Raw genomic sequence first — 18,410 nt, 5'->3', positions numbered from 1 at the left:
CATCAAATTGTATATTTTTAATATTAATAATTGTTTCGTCCAATTATTAGTGATCCATGCTATTAATTTAGACATGGCTCCGATCGCCTGCACGTGGTATGACGTGCCAACAGCTTTTGGTTCATACTTTATATGATCTTATTTTATATACACCAACATCAAATTGTATATTTTTAATATTAATAATTATTTCGTCCAATTATTAGTGATCCATGCTATTAACTAGTGATATGGCATATTATGGTATCACCCTCATGGCTACAATCAGCAAACATGCTAACGTGGACGTGGAGCCTCGAGACTGAGATGGAGCATCGCATCGAATGTGTCACCTCGAACTCGGGAGGACGATCACCCCTTCCTGCATCGTCTGAATCTGCACGAGACAACGTCATACCCTTCCTGCATCGTCTGAATCTACACGAGATAACGTCATACGGTACAAAGCCACTTTGGAAAAGCTTGAAACGATATCGCACGATGTCGTTTCGTGTAGGTTGGTCGGCACTCGTACAGAGGTTCAAGCCGGCCACCATCATTAGATCACGTACAATCGATCTTCGCTCACAAGTATAAAAGCTCCTTGATCGGCATTAGGTAGGAGAATTATTTTTTTTCAGAAAAACTTCTCCCAATACTAACTTAACCTTCAAATGGATCGAGTCGGAAAATCTCCCTACCGACCTCGACTTGTGTTCAGGAGTCTCACGATAAAAAAGCAAGCCACTTGCCAAAGGAGAATACCGCACTCGAGAGACAAGGCTCAAGCTCAATCTGACTCAGCAGAGGCTCCCATCTAATAATCAACCGCACCGACGATCCTGTGCATCGGGGATCGAATCGAACCATACTGACACCTCAGTTAACAACTAGGCTGATACTTGAATCCACAATGGATAACGATGATAGACTTATATTGATGAATGTCATTAGTCCAACACGTAATGGATGAAGCTGATCGGATTCATTTTCTTATTGCCCGTCGATATCGCAAGCACAATCAAGGCCATCAAGCTCCTTGCGATGATGAAGGTATTCCTACCAGATCTTGTTCTGACATAGACAGTAGAACTAATGAAGATAGAGCATACTGTGTTTAAGCACACGGCGACATATTTATTAGCCATAACAAAGTAAAAATGACCATATGATGGTCGACAACACGTGTTTTTGATGAGTGATTCGAATAGCTACGGACGCATCTCTCGAGTAGCGCTCGTCGTCTTGGAGAAGAAAAAGGGGTAGCAGCGGCAGCGGCAGCGGCAGCGGCTGAGACTTAAATGTTGCCGTTCACAACCCGACCTCCGTCCACCACAACGACTTGGCCATTGACGTAGCAAGAAGCGGGCAGGCACAGGAAAGCCACCACCGGGGCCACGTCTTGTACCTCGCCCAGACGCCCCATGGGGATACGACGTGTCTCCCCCGCCACAAACGCCTCGTCTTCCAGTGCCTGCCATCAAGACCAAAAACATTAATACATTCGTATCCGATGGAATCCTTATGTCACTCGTCGAACAAATGCTCTGCGTCTAGATTACGTTTTGAATGAGTGGGGTCTTGATGTATCCGGGCGCGACGCAGTTGGTTCGGATGTTGTCCTTTGCCCACTCGCAAGCAAGGCTCTTGGTGAGCTGGTTCAGTGCTCCTGCAGGAGAAGAAGAAGACAGGATCTTGAGAAGAGCTTATTACAAGGAATCTGTTCGATGAATTGCCGGCTACATGATGAAGGCAGACCTTTAGTGGCAGCATATAGGCAGAACATATCTATGCCCACCATGCCTGCGATGGAGGAGTTGAACACGATGGTGCCTCTTCCTGATGCCTTGAGAAGCGGGTGGGCGAGCTGACACAGATGGAAAGCCGACTCAAAATTGGTAGTCGTGATGAACTTGTATTCCTCAGGGGTCACACCCAACGCAGGTTTCATGATTCCTGTTCCTGCGTTGCTAACCTGTGACACAAAGATCAAACCACTTCGATCCATCTTCATTTGTTTTCTTATGCAAAGATCAAACCACCACGAGGCTTACCAAAATATCGAGCTTTCCATGAAACGCAGACTTGACGTTCTCCATTAATTTCTCCCTCTCGACTGGGGAGGAGACGTCGCAGGTGGACCCTGCGACCTTGAAGCTCTTTGCCTCCCATTGTTGGAGGCATTTCTTAAGCTCTGCTTCATTCCGAGCACAGGTATAGACTGTTGCCCCGAGCTTAGCTAATTCTTCTACTATGCCATACCTTTAATTCACATCGGCCAGCATATCAGACACGAGTCAGAACTCAGTTCAGAGAACATACACTAGTATATGTGCGTGAGATACGTACCCGATTCCTTTGGTGCCTCCGGTAACCAAAGCTGTTCTTCCGCTAAGAGACCACCTATCGAGCACTGCGTTGGTAGCCATGGCTTCTTTCTCTCTCTGCCAACCTACCAACCTCAGGTACCTTCCTCCGTAAAGAACTCTATTGCTTGTGCAATGGAAAGGCCTACAGCATTCCTGTCTCTTATATAATGAAGTCACTCCTGGGTTTCGCTCAACGCCGTGCGCGATAGGACGCTCAGGTATGTGGACCTCAACTCTATGTAGAACGGTCAAGCAACGAACGAGAGGTGTCGGGTCTCACCTCAGTGTGGCAAATTCATAGGTTGGAACGATGACTCTGTTGTGCATGAGGAAGGCCAGAAAATTCCAACTATAATATAAGGTGGAAAAGGCGAAGTGATACATCCATTCTCTTGTTTCCAAGTGAAGCTGATGCATCAAGAGGAAGTAGATGAGGATCCAAGGCACGAAAGTCGCAGAGAAGAATTAGATGTTAAAGTGTGCCTTTTCTTGGTTTCTTCACCTTCTCCTCATCCACATCTAAACCAAAGGAAAGCATTCAGCCAACGAGATTTGGGTCAACGCCCAGAAGTTTACGACGCTGACGGGAAGCAAATGTCCTCTTCAGACGATTTAAAGATTGTTAACTCATCCACGGAGTTGTGCCAATTTTACCAAGTCAAGAGTTCGTGGAACGACTAATCTCGAGAGATCTTTGGGAAGAAGGCGATCACCCTGAGAGCGTTTGTAGAGATCCATACAGCGATATTGGATATATCCAAGTGATATCGGACGTCATCAATTGCTAAATCATCATCACACTATGCACATATATTAAAGTCATCAACATCGATGGAGTCATCATACAGGCATGATAAGCACATCTTAGTATTAAATAACACCCGTCATACGAAACCCAAACCGTACGTAACCCATATCAGATGTAATAAACTTGTCATCATCGATGATAGATGGAACTCACAGGTTGCCGTTGATCGTCTTCCCTCCATCGATACAAATCACTTGACCATTGACATAGCAAGAAGCGGGGAGGCAAAGGAAAGCCACCACAGCCGCCACCTCCTTTGGCTCTCCGAAACGCCGCAGAGGCACCCGACGTGTCTCCTTCGCTACGAACTCTTTGTTATCCAGCAACTGTGCTTAGCATGCAAAACCATTGTCATTTACTACAATCATAAGAAGGTGTTTTTGTGTCAACTCTGATGGAACGCAATTTGGATCAAGAAGAAGGCCTCGTTACCGGCCGAACAAGCGGTGTCCTGATGACACCAGGAGCGACGCAATTGGTCCGGATGTTGTCCTTCGCCCACTCACACGCGAGGCTTCTGGTGAGTTGGTTCATTGCTCCTGACGAAGAAGACGAAGGAGAAGGATAAGGTGAACAGGTGTGAAGAGCTCACAGAGGAACCTAATCAATTACAAGCATGAACCTTTGGTTGCTCCATAGACGGACGCCGTATTTATGCCGAGGAAGCCTGCGACGGAGGAGATGAACACGATGCTGCCTCTCGCTGATGCCTTGAGAAGAGGATGAGCGAGCTGACTCAAATGGAAAGCAGAGTCCAAGTTGGTACTCATGACATGTTTGTACTCCTCGAGTGTGACCTTTATCGCTGGATTTATGTAGCCTATCGCTGCATTATTGATCTATAAAAGAGAGCAAAACATCTTTGAAGTAATACCGACGATTAGATTCTCTTTGTACATTTGTATAGATCGAGATTTGTGAGTTATACTCTGTTTTAATGCCGTATATCTCTGAAGCAGAGTTGAAACTTCAAAGACGACCATGAAACTCACCAGAATGTTGAGCTTTCCGTCGAAGATGGATCGAGCTTTGTCCATTAGATTCTCTCTCTCCACCGGCGACGAGACATCGCAGACGGACCCCGTGACGGTGAAGTTCATGGCCTCCCATCGCTGCAAACACTTGTTGAGCTCTTGTTCGTTCCGACAGCAGGTATGGATCGCTGCTCCAAATCTAGCCAGTTCTTCTACTATGGCACGCCTGAAAGATCCACAGACACAACTCAGTTCTCATCGGCAAAATCACAAACAACAGATGATGGCATGGGAACTGTACAATACCCGATTCCTTTGCTGCCTCCGGTGACCAAAGCTGTTGTTCCGCGAAGAGACCACCTGTCGTCTGTGATGTTAGGCCTGCAACCATTCCCGGCCTCCATGGCCTTCTTCTCCCTTTCGGTCGACAACCTCAGCCGTGAATTCCTTGGCTGAGAACCGTGTCTGAAGAGATCAAGCCAAGTCGTGTTCACGTGACTCATCCCTTCTGGTCGATTACCGTGCAGCTGACGTGAAGAATCTCATATTTTGCTGGGTGGTTCAAGTGGATCATATGGAATTCTATTTGCAGTAACGAAGAGGTGTGCTACGTTCCAATGGTATGGGTCATTTCGCTTCCCTTTTCTACGTCGCCTTATCGAATCAACAGCACATGTGCTTAGGATCATGTGGCGCAACCAACACAAATAATTCAGCAAGACCAGGAAAATATCTTTTGTCAGCGATGATGTCGGCAGAAATGGAAGACTTCGCCTTCAAGAATCTGTCATTGCTCAGCCACCAATGGTCCTTCGCAGCGGCAGCGCTGCAGCAGCACGAGGACTTGTGGCCAGGTGTAATGAAGCATCTGTATGCCTCTAAAATGGCGTGGAATCCAACCCACCATTAACCCGGCCAAAGCTTTCTTTTAATGGATCATAAGGACGTGGAAATGAGATGAGAAGGTGATGGAAGGTTTCATCTACTATTTAATCGATCAATTTTTTCTTCTTTCTTCTCCACCTTACCCTTTTTTCTTTTTCTAATCTGTTTCTCTAGAGGATAGTGAGACAGATAATATCAACGATCAATTTTTATCCCATATGTGATCTTCGTATATGTCTAGCTCGAAAGAAAGACAGATTATCTTTCCTTGGTCTACTTATATGGATAAGCGTCAAGACAATCAATTGCATACTGTCTCTTTCCTATTGTGAGCTGTCTCCTTATGAAATATTTTATGATATGTTTTGTCCCTTTATAATCAAATATAAAAACTCATTTTTAATGTTCCTACAAGAAGATCATTTTTTTATCACCTGTAATTATACTCATCTATCTTGAGTTACTAACTTAAGCGTCGAAGGACTCAAATAAAAAAAACTCCTTCCCACCTCGGTTTTCATAGGTGGCATCTCGAAAGCTCGACATTTTCATCTCAGAAGTACCTTGGATAACCTTGTACACACGGGTTTGACCATGTCGAGCTTATCATTGTCCGATATCTCCTAATAATATTTTGTGTTAAAAGTAGATTCTATTGTTATAAGAACATTCGCTCATCGATCCTCTTAATAAACACTCAAGCAAAGAATTTTTGCTCTTGACATATAATACGTTCACCCAAGGGAGGTCGCAACCATCCTTTCTATATATCAATGTATCTCGGCACAAATATTGATGTGATACTAGTAACTATTTAATAACCTAGGTCTCTCACCCCTCGGGATAGTCCCGAGCAACCGACTCATCCCCACCAAAGTGTTCTTAGATCTTACTCAGCGAGGACAAATGCTAACAGGCATGATGCAGGTCGTTGCTCTACTTTTATCCCAATTGATCTAATAGGCGATGCCACCAACTCGGTCATAGTCTCTGAATCCACCACTATTAGCACATGTTGAAATTTCCCGACTCGACATAGTGCTGGCATCCTAGGAGTGCTCGAGGCCTGTCGAGTAGGAGCATTAAGGGGGCACTTCGGTCCACGACCATGGAATTCAGTGGAGCGCACCACCCTCAATTTGTCTCATTTGAATCTAAGGTCTAATCAACGAACTTGATGGAGGATTCCCTATGGACCCAACTATAGTGGGTGGAATGATGTTTAGAGGAGATACGATGAGAGCTCCAATAGACAAAAGGGGAAGCACTAGCCAACCATACAATGAGTCGATCATCGTTCACATAAAAAATTCAAGAGGAATGGATTCTAGTAAGCTTATGTCTTCTATCCTTAAAGGTATTTGATAGTAATATCGATCTAATGGAGTACATTGTAGCTTTCCATGCCCAGATGTCGCTATAGAGCACTTCAAACATTCTAATATATTACACTTTTCGACCATGTTAAAAGACCCAACACAAGAATAGTACATTTGCCTAAAACTACTTTCCATCTACTTTTTTGCCCAACTAGTAAGAGAATTTAAATTTCACTTCCTCAGGAACTTATATCATCGGCCATGAGCAACAACACTCCTCAGACTCAAGTAGGGGGAGAAAAAAATACTTGTAGATTTCATTACGTAATTTACCAATGAGATCCAAGGCATAATAGATGTTCATCCATTGCTCATAATATAGACCTTTATGATGAGACTCGGACTTTTTCATTTCTCTTAGTTATTGATAGAAGGACTATCTACGACTATACCTGAAGCACTTTAAAAAGCCAATCAATATATTATCGTCGATGTAATAGTTTCAAGCAAGTGTGAGGAGTCACACAAGAGATTGAAACAAGAGCGACCATAATCAGCCTTAACCCCGAGGTCACTGTGTTGGAGGAGAAATGAATGACTAGAGTTACCTTGCTTAAGGTCTAAACTTACTCCTCTAAATATGATGAAAATTGAGGTTTTCCTATAGATAAAAGAGAAGGGGCTTTTAAGAGACCCTCACCCAATGAAGACCTTGTTTGCGAAAAGTGACAAGTGTAAGTATTATTGATTCTACCAAGATTATAGTCATGATATCAAAGATTATCATAATTTGAAAGAGTATATTGAAGAGTTATAGACCAACATAGGTCCTTTAGTGATGAGCAGAAGAGGAACCTACTTCCTCCTCCCACGATCCACCTCGACGAATGAGCAAAAGAATGAAAGGTGCCTACTCCTATCGAGTCAACATTGTCGACGTCAAAAGCCTTCATCTAGGATGTCATACTCTATTGAACGAGTAAAACAATAATGTTCTCCTCTAGTTACTCAATGTTCAAGAGTTTCTATTGCCCGACATGAGCCCCTCTATCGTCTACCCTACATCGTTCGAAGTGGATGGACCGACCAATCAATTAAAGTTGTACACTATCCGACATAAGCCCCATAATTGTACTACAATGGTTCAAGTATTGTTGTCTCCACTGTCATGACTCATTTAACAACTTGTGGTAGAAGAGGAACCTAATATGGCTCATCCCATAGTTTGCCTTGGTGATGACTAACAAAGGAGCATGCCTCGAATCCTACAACAAATCGATTAAGAGCAAGCTTTTTCTACCCGAAATTGGTCTCTTAACAGATCAAGTAGGCCGATTATATCTTATACTATACAAAATTGACATCTCGATGGCTCCCCCCCACCCCCTTACCCCTAACTTTTGCATGGTGCACGTGTCGGATAAGTTGACTGTTGCACTTTGGGGTCTCTCCGAAAGAAACCCAAAAGCACGCATTCATAGGAGACAAATGATAAGAAAAATATTGTTGATCAATTATCATCTGACATATGGTCTGCTCATGCGGATAAGAGTCCAAGAAGGCAGACAGTTGTAGGTTGTCTCCCCTTATAGCCCATGCAGAGAAAAGGTAAGTGAAGATTGTTAGAGGCGATTTAGGACTACCTCCCTACAAAAATTTTCATAAAATATTTTACCCCTTTATAATCAGATATAAAAGCTCATTTTTAATGCGATTTTAGGAGGATTACTTTTCACCACTCAGAATCACATGCACTTACCCGAGATTACTTACTTGGGTTTTGAAAGGACCAGATTAATAAATTATTTTAATATTTTCATTTCGAAGACATCTCGAACAACTCTACGCATACAGATTTAGATCACGTTAGACTAATATTAATTAGGACATCGATGATATCTTTCTTCTTATAATATATAGTTTATTTTATAAATCATAAATAAGGTAATGGGGTTTATATAATATAATAGATGACAGAAAGTATCCCTTAGAAACTGGACGGAAGATCTAAGGATCTAAATTATCTATTTAATTATGCATTGAATTTAAAAATCTCAAACTCATTAAATGATTCGTCCATCAATTCAAACATTCTCCTACCAGGGTATTATGGCTTCGGCCACTGGGCAACCTACCAAATGTCATTTTCTTCGAATCACGTCATAATTTGGGTGGAAGGATGACTCTAACACAAGGGAACGATCAGTCACATGATGTGATTCGAATCATAACACGAACCGAATCAAGGCCAATACTAAGCATAGTTCCTATCATTTGTGGTGTGGAGCTGCATTTTGCACCCGAAACCACTCCCCTTACCAAACACCGTGTCCTGCCATCATCACTCCCGCCTTGCCCTTCACCATTACTCTCTATCAGGAGTCCTTTCGTCGTCACATGACCATGCTTTGTAAACTTTACTCTGCGTGGTGTCAAAAGATACATCACTGACTCTCACTTTAATCTTTTAGTATCACAGAAATCTTGGATACCTATGATCTTGTGGTCAATGATCTCAATCAACCTGAGTGGAACAAGTTGCGCAAGCGTGAGGAGAACGGCGACATGGGTGGTGGAGGAGCAAGAGAATCCGACGCCACTGCAGTTGGCCGACAAGCGTTCGATTTCGGCTGAAGTGGGAGATGCTGCTGCGCACGCCGTCAACGCCACCGGGGCTTCTGCTACTAGGCCGGTCAGCGTCATCCACTTCCGAGATGGGTGTGGATAACGCGTTCCATCATTTCATATCAGCCGCTGCTGTAGACTTCGATCCTGCGTCTGGAAGCCATGATATGTTTATGAAGAAAGGGCATCCTTTCGAGTGTTCTGGTCATCAACATCTTATAGCTTACTAATATTTCACCTTTGTTAGGATGATGCAAAATTCGGCTACATGATCGAAATGGATAATAACTCATCCTCTCGAACGTTTCAAACCACAAATTACACCAGAGATCATCGAAAGCTACAGAATGAAGAGCTGTCCATATCGTCCTTAGGTTTTTCCCTTTAGAACGTGACACTGAGAAGTTTAGTCTTGATTGTTTTCTGCTTGTCTGAAGTCATATATTGAGGCTATAGAAACCTGCTTATCGAAGAATGTTTAACACATGATCAGGTGCTGATCATAGATGTTGATATCTATCCGCCATGGGAGTTCCACAACTCCTCGAGAGATCGTGACGCCTCATGACACTTAGACGAAGTCAAGGCCGTATCTCCATGTTCCACACAACTTCATCATCATCATCTCGGTCTGTTCTTTAGTGCCGAAAGAGGTTAATCCACTCCGCCCACATATTAGACTTAGGTTTAGACGATGCATACTGTAAGACATCCGGAACCCTTCCTAATCCCACACAATGACTCTTCTAACTCCTAACCACAATGACCGTCATCTAAGAATCTCACCTTTCACATTGGCAACTTTTCTTCTTCTTCTTCTTCCTCCTCCTTAAAAAACTTAGGATAATTAGAAAGCTCAAGATGAACTCCTTCCCATAAGAAACAGGAATCTCTTCGTCACTACTTCACCGCAACATTAACCCTTCGAATGTCGAATAAACTATCACTAAGTATATGAAACAACGAAACATCATCGACAATGTCACGTGGATGAATGACATATACATGACATAATTCGATGTCATCAATTTTAGTTTTAAATGAATTTACTCAGAATATATCTCCGCTTGTATGAGCTGTGCTGGGTTGTGTTGAGGTTAGGTTAGGTTAGGTTAATCTCCTTTTTCTTAATTGATCTGACTTCCTGTGGGCCAAATCTCTCGTCTAAGATGGATGATATTGTTCCAGAAGATGGTAGAATTGCCACCTAGTGCGTCAACTGCACGCTTTTGACTCCCATCGATTCGAAGAAGGCTCTGAAACCAAAAAGTCAAACTTTGCTGCCACAAGGCATTCGAGCCATCTTGAATTCTGCCAACGTTGACAGGTTTCCGGTCAACACAATCCATTTGCAGCTGCGAGTTGGAGTTGGCGAACGAATTGAGATTGCAGTATCCACCACCTTTTGAAAGAAACAAGCAACCTGTTGTCCACTGACGCCGTTAAAGACCATACCGTGCCACACCCATACCCTCGGGTCATAGCATAATCTACTTGTTAGTGTAAACAACTTTCAGCGGTGGCCTCGAGGCCGACGCGACTCGGTTCATATCCAAATAATATGGATCTTTTCGGTATGACCCCCGAGTCCGTCGAGGTGGCCGATCACGGTGGTTCGATCGGGATGGGTCATCGCTTCCTCCGGGAGGGGACTCCTCGCCTGGGCACGCGATGGGAGGTGCCCTGTCTTTGTTTCTACACACAGGTCGGGTCAGGAGGCTCGACCCAACCCCTCCGACGATCAAGTTAGTTGATGTGAAGAGGATTTCAGATGAAGAAGTTTTTTTTGGTCTCTCCCTCCCGTTTAGAATGCGATGGTATTTATAGGGAAGCTTACTGTTTCCTGATGTGCCCACTTGCAGGGGATAGGCTGGTAGCGTCTGACATTGGTGTTGGCGTGACATGAAGAACCGAGCCTAAGCAGGCGTTAATGCACCTCGGTCGGCATTCTGGTCCGTTTGACCAGGTGCTGTTGCGTCGATCGAGGCGTGAGGCGTCATCTAACGTCAGCCGAGTCTTATCATAATTATTATCCTCATCATATTCCCCTCCGGAAAGAAGCTATGCATCGGTCATTGTAACGGGAGTCCGAGGCATGGCTTTAGCTTTCAGGCGGGTTGGCCGTGCAGGCGCGGTCTCGAGGAGCATGGAGCCGAGGGGCACGACGCAGGTGGGCTGGTCGCGCAGGCGTGTCTTGGGGAGCTAGGAGCCAAGGAGCACGATATAGACGGGCTGGCCGCGCAGGTGTGTCCCAGGGAGCAGGGAGTCGAGGAGCACGACGCAGGCGGGTTGGCCGTGCAGGTGCATCTCGGGAAGCATGGGGTCGAGAAGTACGATGCAAGCGGGCTAGCCGCACAGGTGTGTCTCGAGGAGCATGGAGTCGGGGAGCACGACGCAGGCGGGTTGGCTGCGTAGGCGTGTCTCGGGAAGCATGGGGCCGAGGAGCACGACGCAAGCGGGCTGGCCGAGCAGGTGTGTCTCGGGGAGCATGGAACCGAGGAGCACGACGTAGGCAGGCTGACCGCGCAGGTGTGTCTCGGGGAGCATGGAGCCGAGGAGTACGACGGAAGCGAGCTGGCCGCGTAGGTGTGTCTCGGGAAGCATGGAGCCGAGGAGCACGACGCAGGCGGGCAGGCCGCGCAGGTGTGGTCTCGGGCATTATGGTCGGGGAGCACAACGTTGGCGGGGAGGCCGCCCTAAGGGGAACTCGGCAGTCTACGACCGAGAGATGCAGCTCAGGCGGGAAGGCCGCCCTAAGGTGGACTTGGCAGTCTACGGCCGAGCCGTGTAGATTCAGAAGGGTTTAAGCCGGGTCTAACTGCGAGCCGAGAGGGGGTCAGGTATATACTGGACCTTCGCTCGGAAGAGACTAAGGCAGGGCTTAGATTTCTTTTCATAAGGACTTCATCGGGTAGCCACCGCGGGTGCTTGACCTCTCTTATGGAGCCCGCTGTCGGGAGTCGTCCCTTCTCCTCACAGCCGCCCAGGCCTCTGCTGCGATGTATCGGTTAGCCCGTTGGAGCATCTCTGGCACCGTGGTGGGAGGTCGCTCCGCGAGGGACCAGAGGAATCTGGAAGGTCGCAGGCCTATCATAAACGCCTGCACCAACAGAGAGGGGTGAGTGTCCGACGAACCCCGGATTTGCGTGGTAAAACGATTCACAAAATGTGAGAGGAGATCGTCCTCCCTTTGTTTGAGTCCGAGGAGCAGTGCCGCGGAAGGCTTCGACCGTGCATAGGCCACGAAGTGGAGCTCGAAGTCTTTGACGAGCTGATCGAAGGAAGCAATCATTCCGGTCTTCAAGCCGCCATACCACGCGTGGGCTGACCCTCTCATAGTGGTAGGGAACGCTCTGCACATCAGGGCATCAGAGGTTCTGTATAGCGCCATTTGGGCACGAAAAGCAGCTACATGGTCCGTTGGGTCGGTGGAGCCATCGTAAGCGTCCAGAGAGGGGAGCTGGAAGTCCGGGGGGATTGTCTGATCCCATATCTCGGGCGTGAAGGGAGACCCTTGGTGTGCGTCCTCCCCGAGCTCCCCCTTGGACCTGTGAACCTCTTTCTGCACCTCGTCGAGTCGCTGGTTGACGAAGCGCAACTGGGTCCACAGGGAGTCCGAAGAGAGTGCCTTGGGTTCCGGGAGGTCGCTCGAGTTTGCCATCACTGGATCGCCGAGTGGGGCCGGTTGGACCCGAGGCAAAGTGGGGGGCTTCGGAAGTGTCATGTGGGCCCGAACGGGCGCCTTGCGTTGTCGTAGTGGTTCGATTACAAGCGGGTGCGTCGGATGAGAAACAAGCGGGATAATAGTTTGCAACATACCCATCAGAGCTCGGACTTGACGGACGAGGTCCTGAAAGGTCTCGGATGACACAGGCGTCGAGTCAGCTGGGGCGCTGTCGGGCGGCGACAAGCCCGGGTCGTTGAATATTCGCCAATATCGTTCTGAGGTCGTGGCGGAGTGTTCGTCACGATGGTCTCCGTGCGGGGGATGTTCCCCCGAGGCTTCAGTCGAGTGCGACATCTTAGCCGTGGGCTCATATGAGCCGCTCGGGTGATCCCCTGTCATTCCGGGCCCTCCTTCTAGCGCTAAAATGTTAGTGTAAACAACTTTGAGTCGTGGCCTCGGGGCCGACGCGACTCAGTTCGGGTCCGGATGATGGGGATCTTCCTGGTACGACCCTCGAGTCCATCGAGGTGACCGATCACGGTGGTCCGATCGGAACGGGGTCGTCGCTTCCTTTGGGAGGGGACTCCTCGCCTGGGCATGCGATGGGAGGCACCCCGTCTTTGTTCCTGCACACAGGTCGGGTTGGGAGGCTCGACCCGACCCCTCCGACGATCAAGTTAGTTGATGTGAAAGGGATTTCAGATAAAGAAGTCTTTTTTGTCTCTCCCTTCCATTTAGAATGCGAGGGTATTTATAGGGAAGCTTACTGTTTCCTGATGTGCCTACTTGCAAGGGGCAGGCTGGTAGCGTCTGACATTAGTGTTGACGTGACGTGAAGAACCGAGCATGAGAAGACATTAATGCGCCTCGATCGATGTTCTGGTCCATTTGACCCGGTGCTCTCGCATCGATTGAGACGTGAGACATCATCTAACGTCAGTAAGTCTTATCATAATTACTATCCTCGTAACTGCTTTGATCTCCCAATGGCCACTAGTGGTCAGGTCTTCGACGTGATAGGGATGTGGACTTCACCTCCACGGGGACGGTATACTTTGTAGCCTGATGCGATGATCAGTGGAGTCGAACTATATCAACACCAAGATGATGACTCCGTTTCTTGCCTTGGGTCTCATTTTTTCGGCCGTGATGGCGACGTGTGGGCGCTGCTGTCCTTGTCCCTCCGAGTGGGGTTGACGGACGGGCCAATTGGTCTCGCGGATTTTGACCTTCGGAAGCCCGTCACCTCCTCCAGGGTGTCCGACGAGTACCGCCGCACCGCTCGTCCGCGACCCTCATCCAACGGTCCTGGTTCGATCACGGGACATTAACGAAATGGATCGATGCCGATGGCCGCGACTTGCTCACCGCACGTGGCTCCCGGGCCCACTGCGTCGTTCCTGATGGTTCACCTACGATCCACCTGTCCCGTTACGAATCTGAAATATCGTATTTAACCCTGTCAGCGTTTACTTTTTGAGGGAAATGGGACGCGATTTCCCGAAAGCATATGGGCTTTCTGGTAATTTTAGTTTGCAAGTCGTCGACATCATACCAACGGGACGCCTTCTTGGTTCCTCCCTCGCTGCTACAAAACTCTCCTCGATGGCCCTTTCGAGATCCCTCGTTCGCAAGGAATCCCCCTTTCCCCTCTCTGTACGGGCTATCATCTCCTCTCCGATGCGTCAAAGTTGGATCTTTTTCCCTCTTATTGTCTCTCTCATCCTCTCCGCCGCCGCCCAGCAAGATGAGTTCATCTACACCGGCTTCTCTGCCGCAGCAGACGGTGGCGTAAATGGCGGCGGGCGAAACATAAGCTTGATCAAGACGGCGGAAATCCAGGACGGCGGGATCCTGCGCCTGACGAACGAGACGACCCGGTTGATCGGGCGCGCCTTCTACCCGGAGGCCCTCCGGTTCCGGAACGCTACCGACGGCTCTGCCTTCTCCTTCTCCACCGCCTTCGCCTTCGCCATCGTCCCCGAGTACCCCAAGCTCGGCGGCCACGGCTTTGCCTTCACCATCGCGCCCTCCAAGGAGCTCCCGGGTGCCCAGCCCAGCCAGTACCTCGGCCTCATGAACTCCTCCGACATCGGTAACGCCACCAACCACGTCTTCGCCGTGGAGTTCGACACTGTCCAGGACTTCGAGTTCTTGGACATCAACGACAACCATGTTGGAATCGACATCAACAACTTGGCCTCCAATCGGTCCGCTGCCGTCGCCTACTTCGGCAGCGACGGCGCCAAGAACGACCTCAATCTCAAAGGCGGCCACACGGTCCAAGCTTGGGTCGATTACGACGGAGTAGCGAAGGTCGTCAACGTCACTGTGTCGCCCTTCTCCTCGAAGCCGGACACTCCGCTGATATCCTTTCCGGTGGATTTGTCCCCGATTCTCCAGGACGAAATGTTTGTGGGCTTCTCGGCGTCCACCGGATTGCTCGCCAGTTCCCATTATCTCCTTGGTTGGAGTTTTAAGATGAATGGCGTCGCGCGATCGCTCGACCTCTCCTCCCTGCCTTCGCTTCCTGAGCCGAGCAAGAAAAATATTCCCTTGATCGTCGCTGCCCCTGTCACGGCCTTTGTCGTCCTTGTCGCCGCTATAGCCGCTGCAGCGTACCTCTTCTACAAGATCAAGAACGCCGACGTGATCGAGCCGTGGGAGCTGACCTGCGGCCCGCATCGCTTCTCCTACGAGGAGCTGAAGCGCGCCACCAAGGGATTTCGGGACCGAGAGCTCCTGGGCTTCGGCGGGTTCGGCAAGGTCTACAAGGGGACGCTTCCGGGCTCGCGGGTGGAGGTGGCGGTGAAGCGTGTCTCCCACGAGTCCAGGCAGGGGATTCGCGAGTTCGTAGCGGAGATCGCCAGCATCGGCCGGCTACGCCACCGGAACCTGGTGCAGCTGCAGGGCTGGTGTCGCCGCCGCGGCGACCTCCTCCTGGTGTACGACTACATGCCCAACGGAAGCCTGGATAAGTTCCTCTTCTGCGACGATCGCCACGGCCAGCCGCCAGGGCCGCTGCTATCGTGGTCGCAGCGCTTCAGGATCCTCCGCGGAGTCGCCTCCGCGCTCCTCTACCTCCACGAGGAATGGGAGCACGTGGTGATCCACCGGGACGTCAAGGCCAGCAACGTCCTCCTCGACGCCGAGCTCAACGGCCGCCTCGGCGACTTCGGGCTGGCCAAGCTATACGACCACGGCGCCAACCCAAGCACCACCCGCGTGGTGGGCACCCTCGGCTACCTGGCGCCCGAGCTCACCCGCACCGGCAAGGCCACCACCAGCTCCGACGTGTTCGCCTTCGGAGCCCTGGTGCTCGAGGTGGTGTGCGGGCGGCGGCCCATCGAGCCGAAGGCGGCGCCGGAGGAGCTGGTGCTGGTGGACTGGGTGTGGGAGCGGTGGACCGCGGGTCAGTGGGCCGACGTGGTGGACCCGCGGCTGGGCGGCGAGTACGATCTTGAGGAGGTAGCGGTGGCCTTAAAGGTGGGCGTCTGGTGCTCACACCCGTCGGCGGCGGCCAGGCCGGGCACGAGGGAGGTGGCGCGGTACCTCGACGGCGGTGATGCGGCGGAGGTACCGCCGATGCCCGGCCCGGCGGAATACTCCGCCGCCGGCGAGAGCAGCGTTGGCTTCGACGACTTCGTGCACTCCTACCCTTCATCGTTCGAGAAGGTCTCCATGAGCTCGGCTGCCGTTGTCGAGGAGGCGGCGGGGCCCGCTTACTCCCCCCTCTCCCGGTTCTCACAAGTGAGCTTGTGAGCCCGTACCGACGAAAAGAAGAGGGCGCTAAGATTTGCGTGAGGTTGGGCTCGGTGGGTCTGTCGGTTCGAGCTGATCTATCGGATGTCGATCACGGGACAGTGTCGGTAGTCCGTCCGTACGGGAGGCTGAGCGAATTGGTCGAATAGGACAGTTTGGTGTGAGGCGAGGACACTTTGTTGCCTTCGCTTCGCCGTTAAAAATCATTCCTACTTGCCTAACTGTTTTGGTGAACACGATCCCGATTTCTTTCTATCAAATTTGGAAGCAAACCAAAATGGATTCGGTTCAAGAACGGAACCCACTATTTTTATTTATTATTTGTTCAAAATACCTCTTTAATTAGTTGAAAGAGATAAATTCATTTGATTTTTTTTTTTTGGAATCAGAACGAATTCTGATTCGACTCTGATTTCGAATTAATGAACCATCGATTTAATTCGACTCTGATTCTTAATCGATTTGGTTTCGATTCAAATCGGGTCTTTTAACCCGATTGTTTATTATGTAACAGTGGTGACACACCAATGTCCAGTTTGATGTAATAGCATAGTATATGCTGTGGCTGTATGTGCTTTGGTCTACCAACTTAAATTTTTACCTACCCAGAGGGGGGTTTTCAATGCACTGATTTGACCACGAGGCCATGCATTCTTGCAGCAAGACAACTCTCCGTTAAAGATCCTGCCTGACACGCAGAATAACTCTGCACCACCAGCTACAAAGAACAACTTTACAGCTTTGATCCGATGAGATCTACCGATACAAATATGGCCCGCTTTAAAGTCAGACTGCACAATGCTCTAAAATAAGCAGATATGCTATTCTGAATCCTTTAGCTGATCTGAGTTATAGACAATTGGGGCTGAGTTATATATATATATATATATATATATATATATATATACACACACTTATAAAGCTCTCAAATAATATATTTGCCGCTGCAAATTTCAGTACGGCCATATACACCCTCCAAATATCATATTATCTCTCGTAATTAATTATTATTTTTATATTTTTAAAAGTTAAATTATTTTTACTTATGAAAATAAATAATTTAATCTTATTTTTTCTCACATCGTTAATTTTATTGATGAAAATATCACATAGTGATAAGTCGACGGTAAAATCAACTCTATGATATTTTCATCAACAAAATCAACGATATGAGGAAAAATATAATTAAATGTTTCATTTTGATAATATATAATTAGCCCTCCTATTATCTTTCATATATACCAAAAGAATATAGAGTATCTAACATGTGCACAAAAACCACAAGAAGCACAGATTTGAGGATAAACCTAAATTGATTGAAGACATTGTTTGGGAGCTTGGTCAACCATGAAAAGTCTCTATCAAATGCAACAAAACAAAACATGATAAGAGTGCAGCAAAACAATGACATATACCAAAGTGTAGAAGTCCACAGGTTAGGTGCATATGCTGGTGATGTGACAGCATGAAATGTGCTAATTGGCACATATATGTAGCTTGTTCTTCGCATGATATAAACACCCATGCTGATACCATGCCACCACAATACGATATGGTCAGCTTGGATCATCTGGAACCACCCTCAAGAATCCAAAGCATATATAACATGCATAAGTCACTTTTGTCCATCACAATAATATTATTAGCCTCTTAATTTCGGAAATAAGAGTTTTTCTTGTTGATCAGTCTCATAGAACTCTGGAAATCTAAGGAAACCAACACCTTGATCATTTCAGTTCCTTGAGACTAAAATCTAGCAAAGCATGTAGAATTCAAACCAAGACAAGAAACATATTGAGAAAGATGTCCATGAGAAGCATTGCGGCTCCCTTGCTTCATAAGTACAATGGGTTTCACAAATATAAGCTTGACATTAGGTCTCATCTCTATAGATCAGACCATGAAGTTCCTTATAACACAGTTGGCATTAGGTCTCATCTCTCCGATTGACCACTCACATTTTTCTGATATCCAAGGCCATAAGTTTATTGATCTTTGCTATTCCATCTTAGTTATAACCAT

General features: G+C 47.9%; 3 protein-coding genes across 3 annotated transcripts; 1 reads left to right on the top strand and 2 right to left on the bottom strand.

Annotated features, from left to right (window-relative positions):
• Window positions 1-1,091: 1,091 nt before the first annotated feature.
• On the bottom strand, window positions 1,092-2,779 carry LOC135622420 (noroxomaritidine/norcraugsodine reductase-like). Its single transcript, XM_065124259.1, has 5 exons — window positions 2,329-2,779; window positions 2,034-2,241; window positions 1,738-1,954; window positions 1,542-1,648; window positions 1,092-1,453 (listed from the first exon to the last, which is right to left on the bottom strand). Exons 1-5 carry the CDS (start codon window positions 2,406-2,408, stop codon window positions 1,277-1,279), a joined length of 789 nt encoding a protein of 262 aa, XP_064980331.1. The 5' UTR covers window positions 2,409-2,779; the 3' UTR covers window positions 1,092-1,276.
• Window positions 2,780-3,129: 350 nt separating this feature from the next.
• On the bottom strand, window positions 3,130-5,042 carry LOC135622419 (tropinone reductase homolog At5g06060-like). The gene is made up of 5 exons (XM_065124258.1): window positions 4,437-5,042; window positions 4,149-4,356; window positions 3,779-3,995; window positions 3,589-3,695; window positions 3,130-3,482 (listed from the first exon to the last, which is right to left on the bottom strand). The coding sequence occupies exons 1-5, from the start codon at window positions 4,631-4,633 to the stop codon at window positions 3,306-3,308; spliced, it is 906 nt and encodes a 301-aa protein (XP_064980330.1). The 5' UTR covers window positions 4,634-5,042; the 3' UTR covers window positions 3,130-3,305.
• Window positions 5,043-14,199: 9,157 nt separating this feature from the next.
• LOC135622418 (L-type lectin-domain containing receptor kinase S.4-like) lies at window positions 14,200-16,648 on the top strand. The gene has a single exon (XM_065124257.1). It carries the CDS (start codon window positions 14,232-14,234, stop codon window positions 16,386-16,388), a length of 2,157 nt encoding a protein of 718 aa, XP_064980329.1. The 5' UTR covers window positions 14,200-14,231; the 3' UTR covers window positions 16,389-16,648.
• Window positions 16,649-18,410: the final 1,762 nt, after the last annotated feature.

The sequence above is a fragment of the Musa acuminata genome, chromosome BXJ2-9 (assembly GCF_036884655.1).
Source record: "Musa acuminata AAA Group cultivar baxijiao chromosome BXJ2-9, Cavendish_Baxijiao_AAA, whole genome shotgun sequence".
Classification (NCBI taxonomy): Eukaryota; Viridiplantae; Streptophyta; class Magnoliopsida; order Zingiberales; family Musaceae; genus Musa; species Musa acuminata.
The sequence above is the reverse complement of the archived record's forward strand: the minus strand, read 5'-3'. Positions and strand labels throughout refer to the sequence as shown.

Bases quoted from the DNA above. Each gene is read 5' to 3' on its own strand.
- LOC135622420 (XM_065124259.1), bottom strand. From the start codon at position 2,408: ATGGCTACCAACGCAGTGCTCGATAGGTGGTCTCTTAGCGGAAGAACA. The intron at 2,242-2,328 runs GTACGTATCTCA...TGTGAATTAAAG, and splicing joins GGAGGCACCAAAGGAATCGG to GTATGGCATAGTAGAAGAAT. The intron at 1,454-1,541 runs GTAATCTAGACG...TCTTGATGGCAG, and splicing joins AGACCCCACTCATTCAAAAC to GCACTGGAAGACGAGGCGTT.
- LOC135622419 (XM_065124258.1), bottom strand. From the start codon at position 4,633: ATGAGTCACGTGAACACGACTTGGCTTGATCTCTTCAGACACGGTTCT. The intron at 3,696-3,778 runs GTTCATGCTTGT...CTTCTTCGTCAG, and splicing joins CGTCTATGGAGCAACCAAAG to GAGCAATGAACCAACTCACC. The intron at 3,483-3,588 runs GTAACGAGGCCT...TGCTAAGCACAG, and splicing joins GGACACCGCTTGTTCGGCCG to TTGCTGGATAACAAAGAGTT.
- LOC135622418 (XM_065124257.1), top strand. From the start codon at position 14,232: ATGGCCCTTTCGAGATCCCTCGTTCGCAAGGAATCCCCCTTTCCCCTC.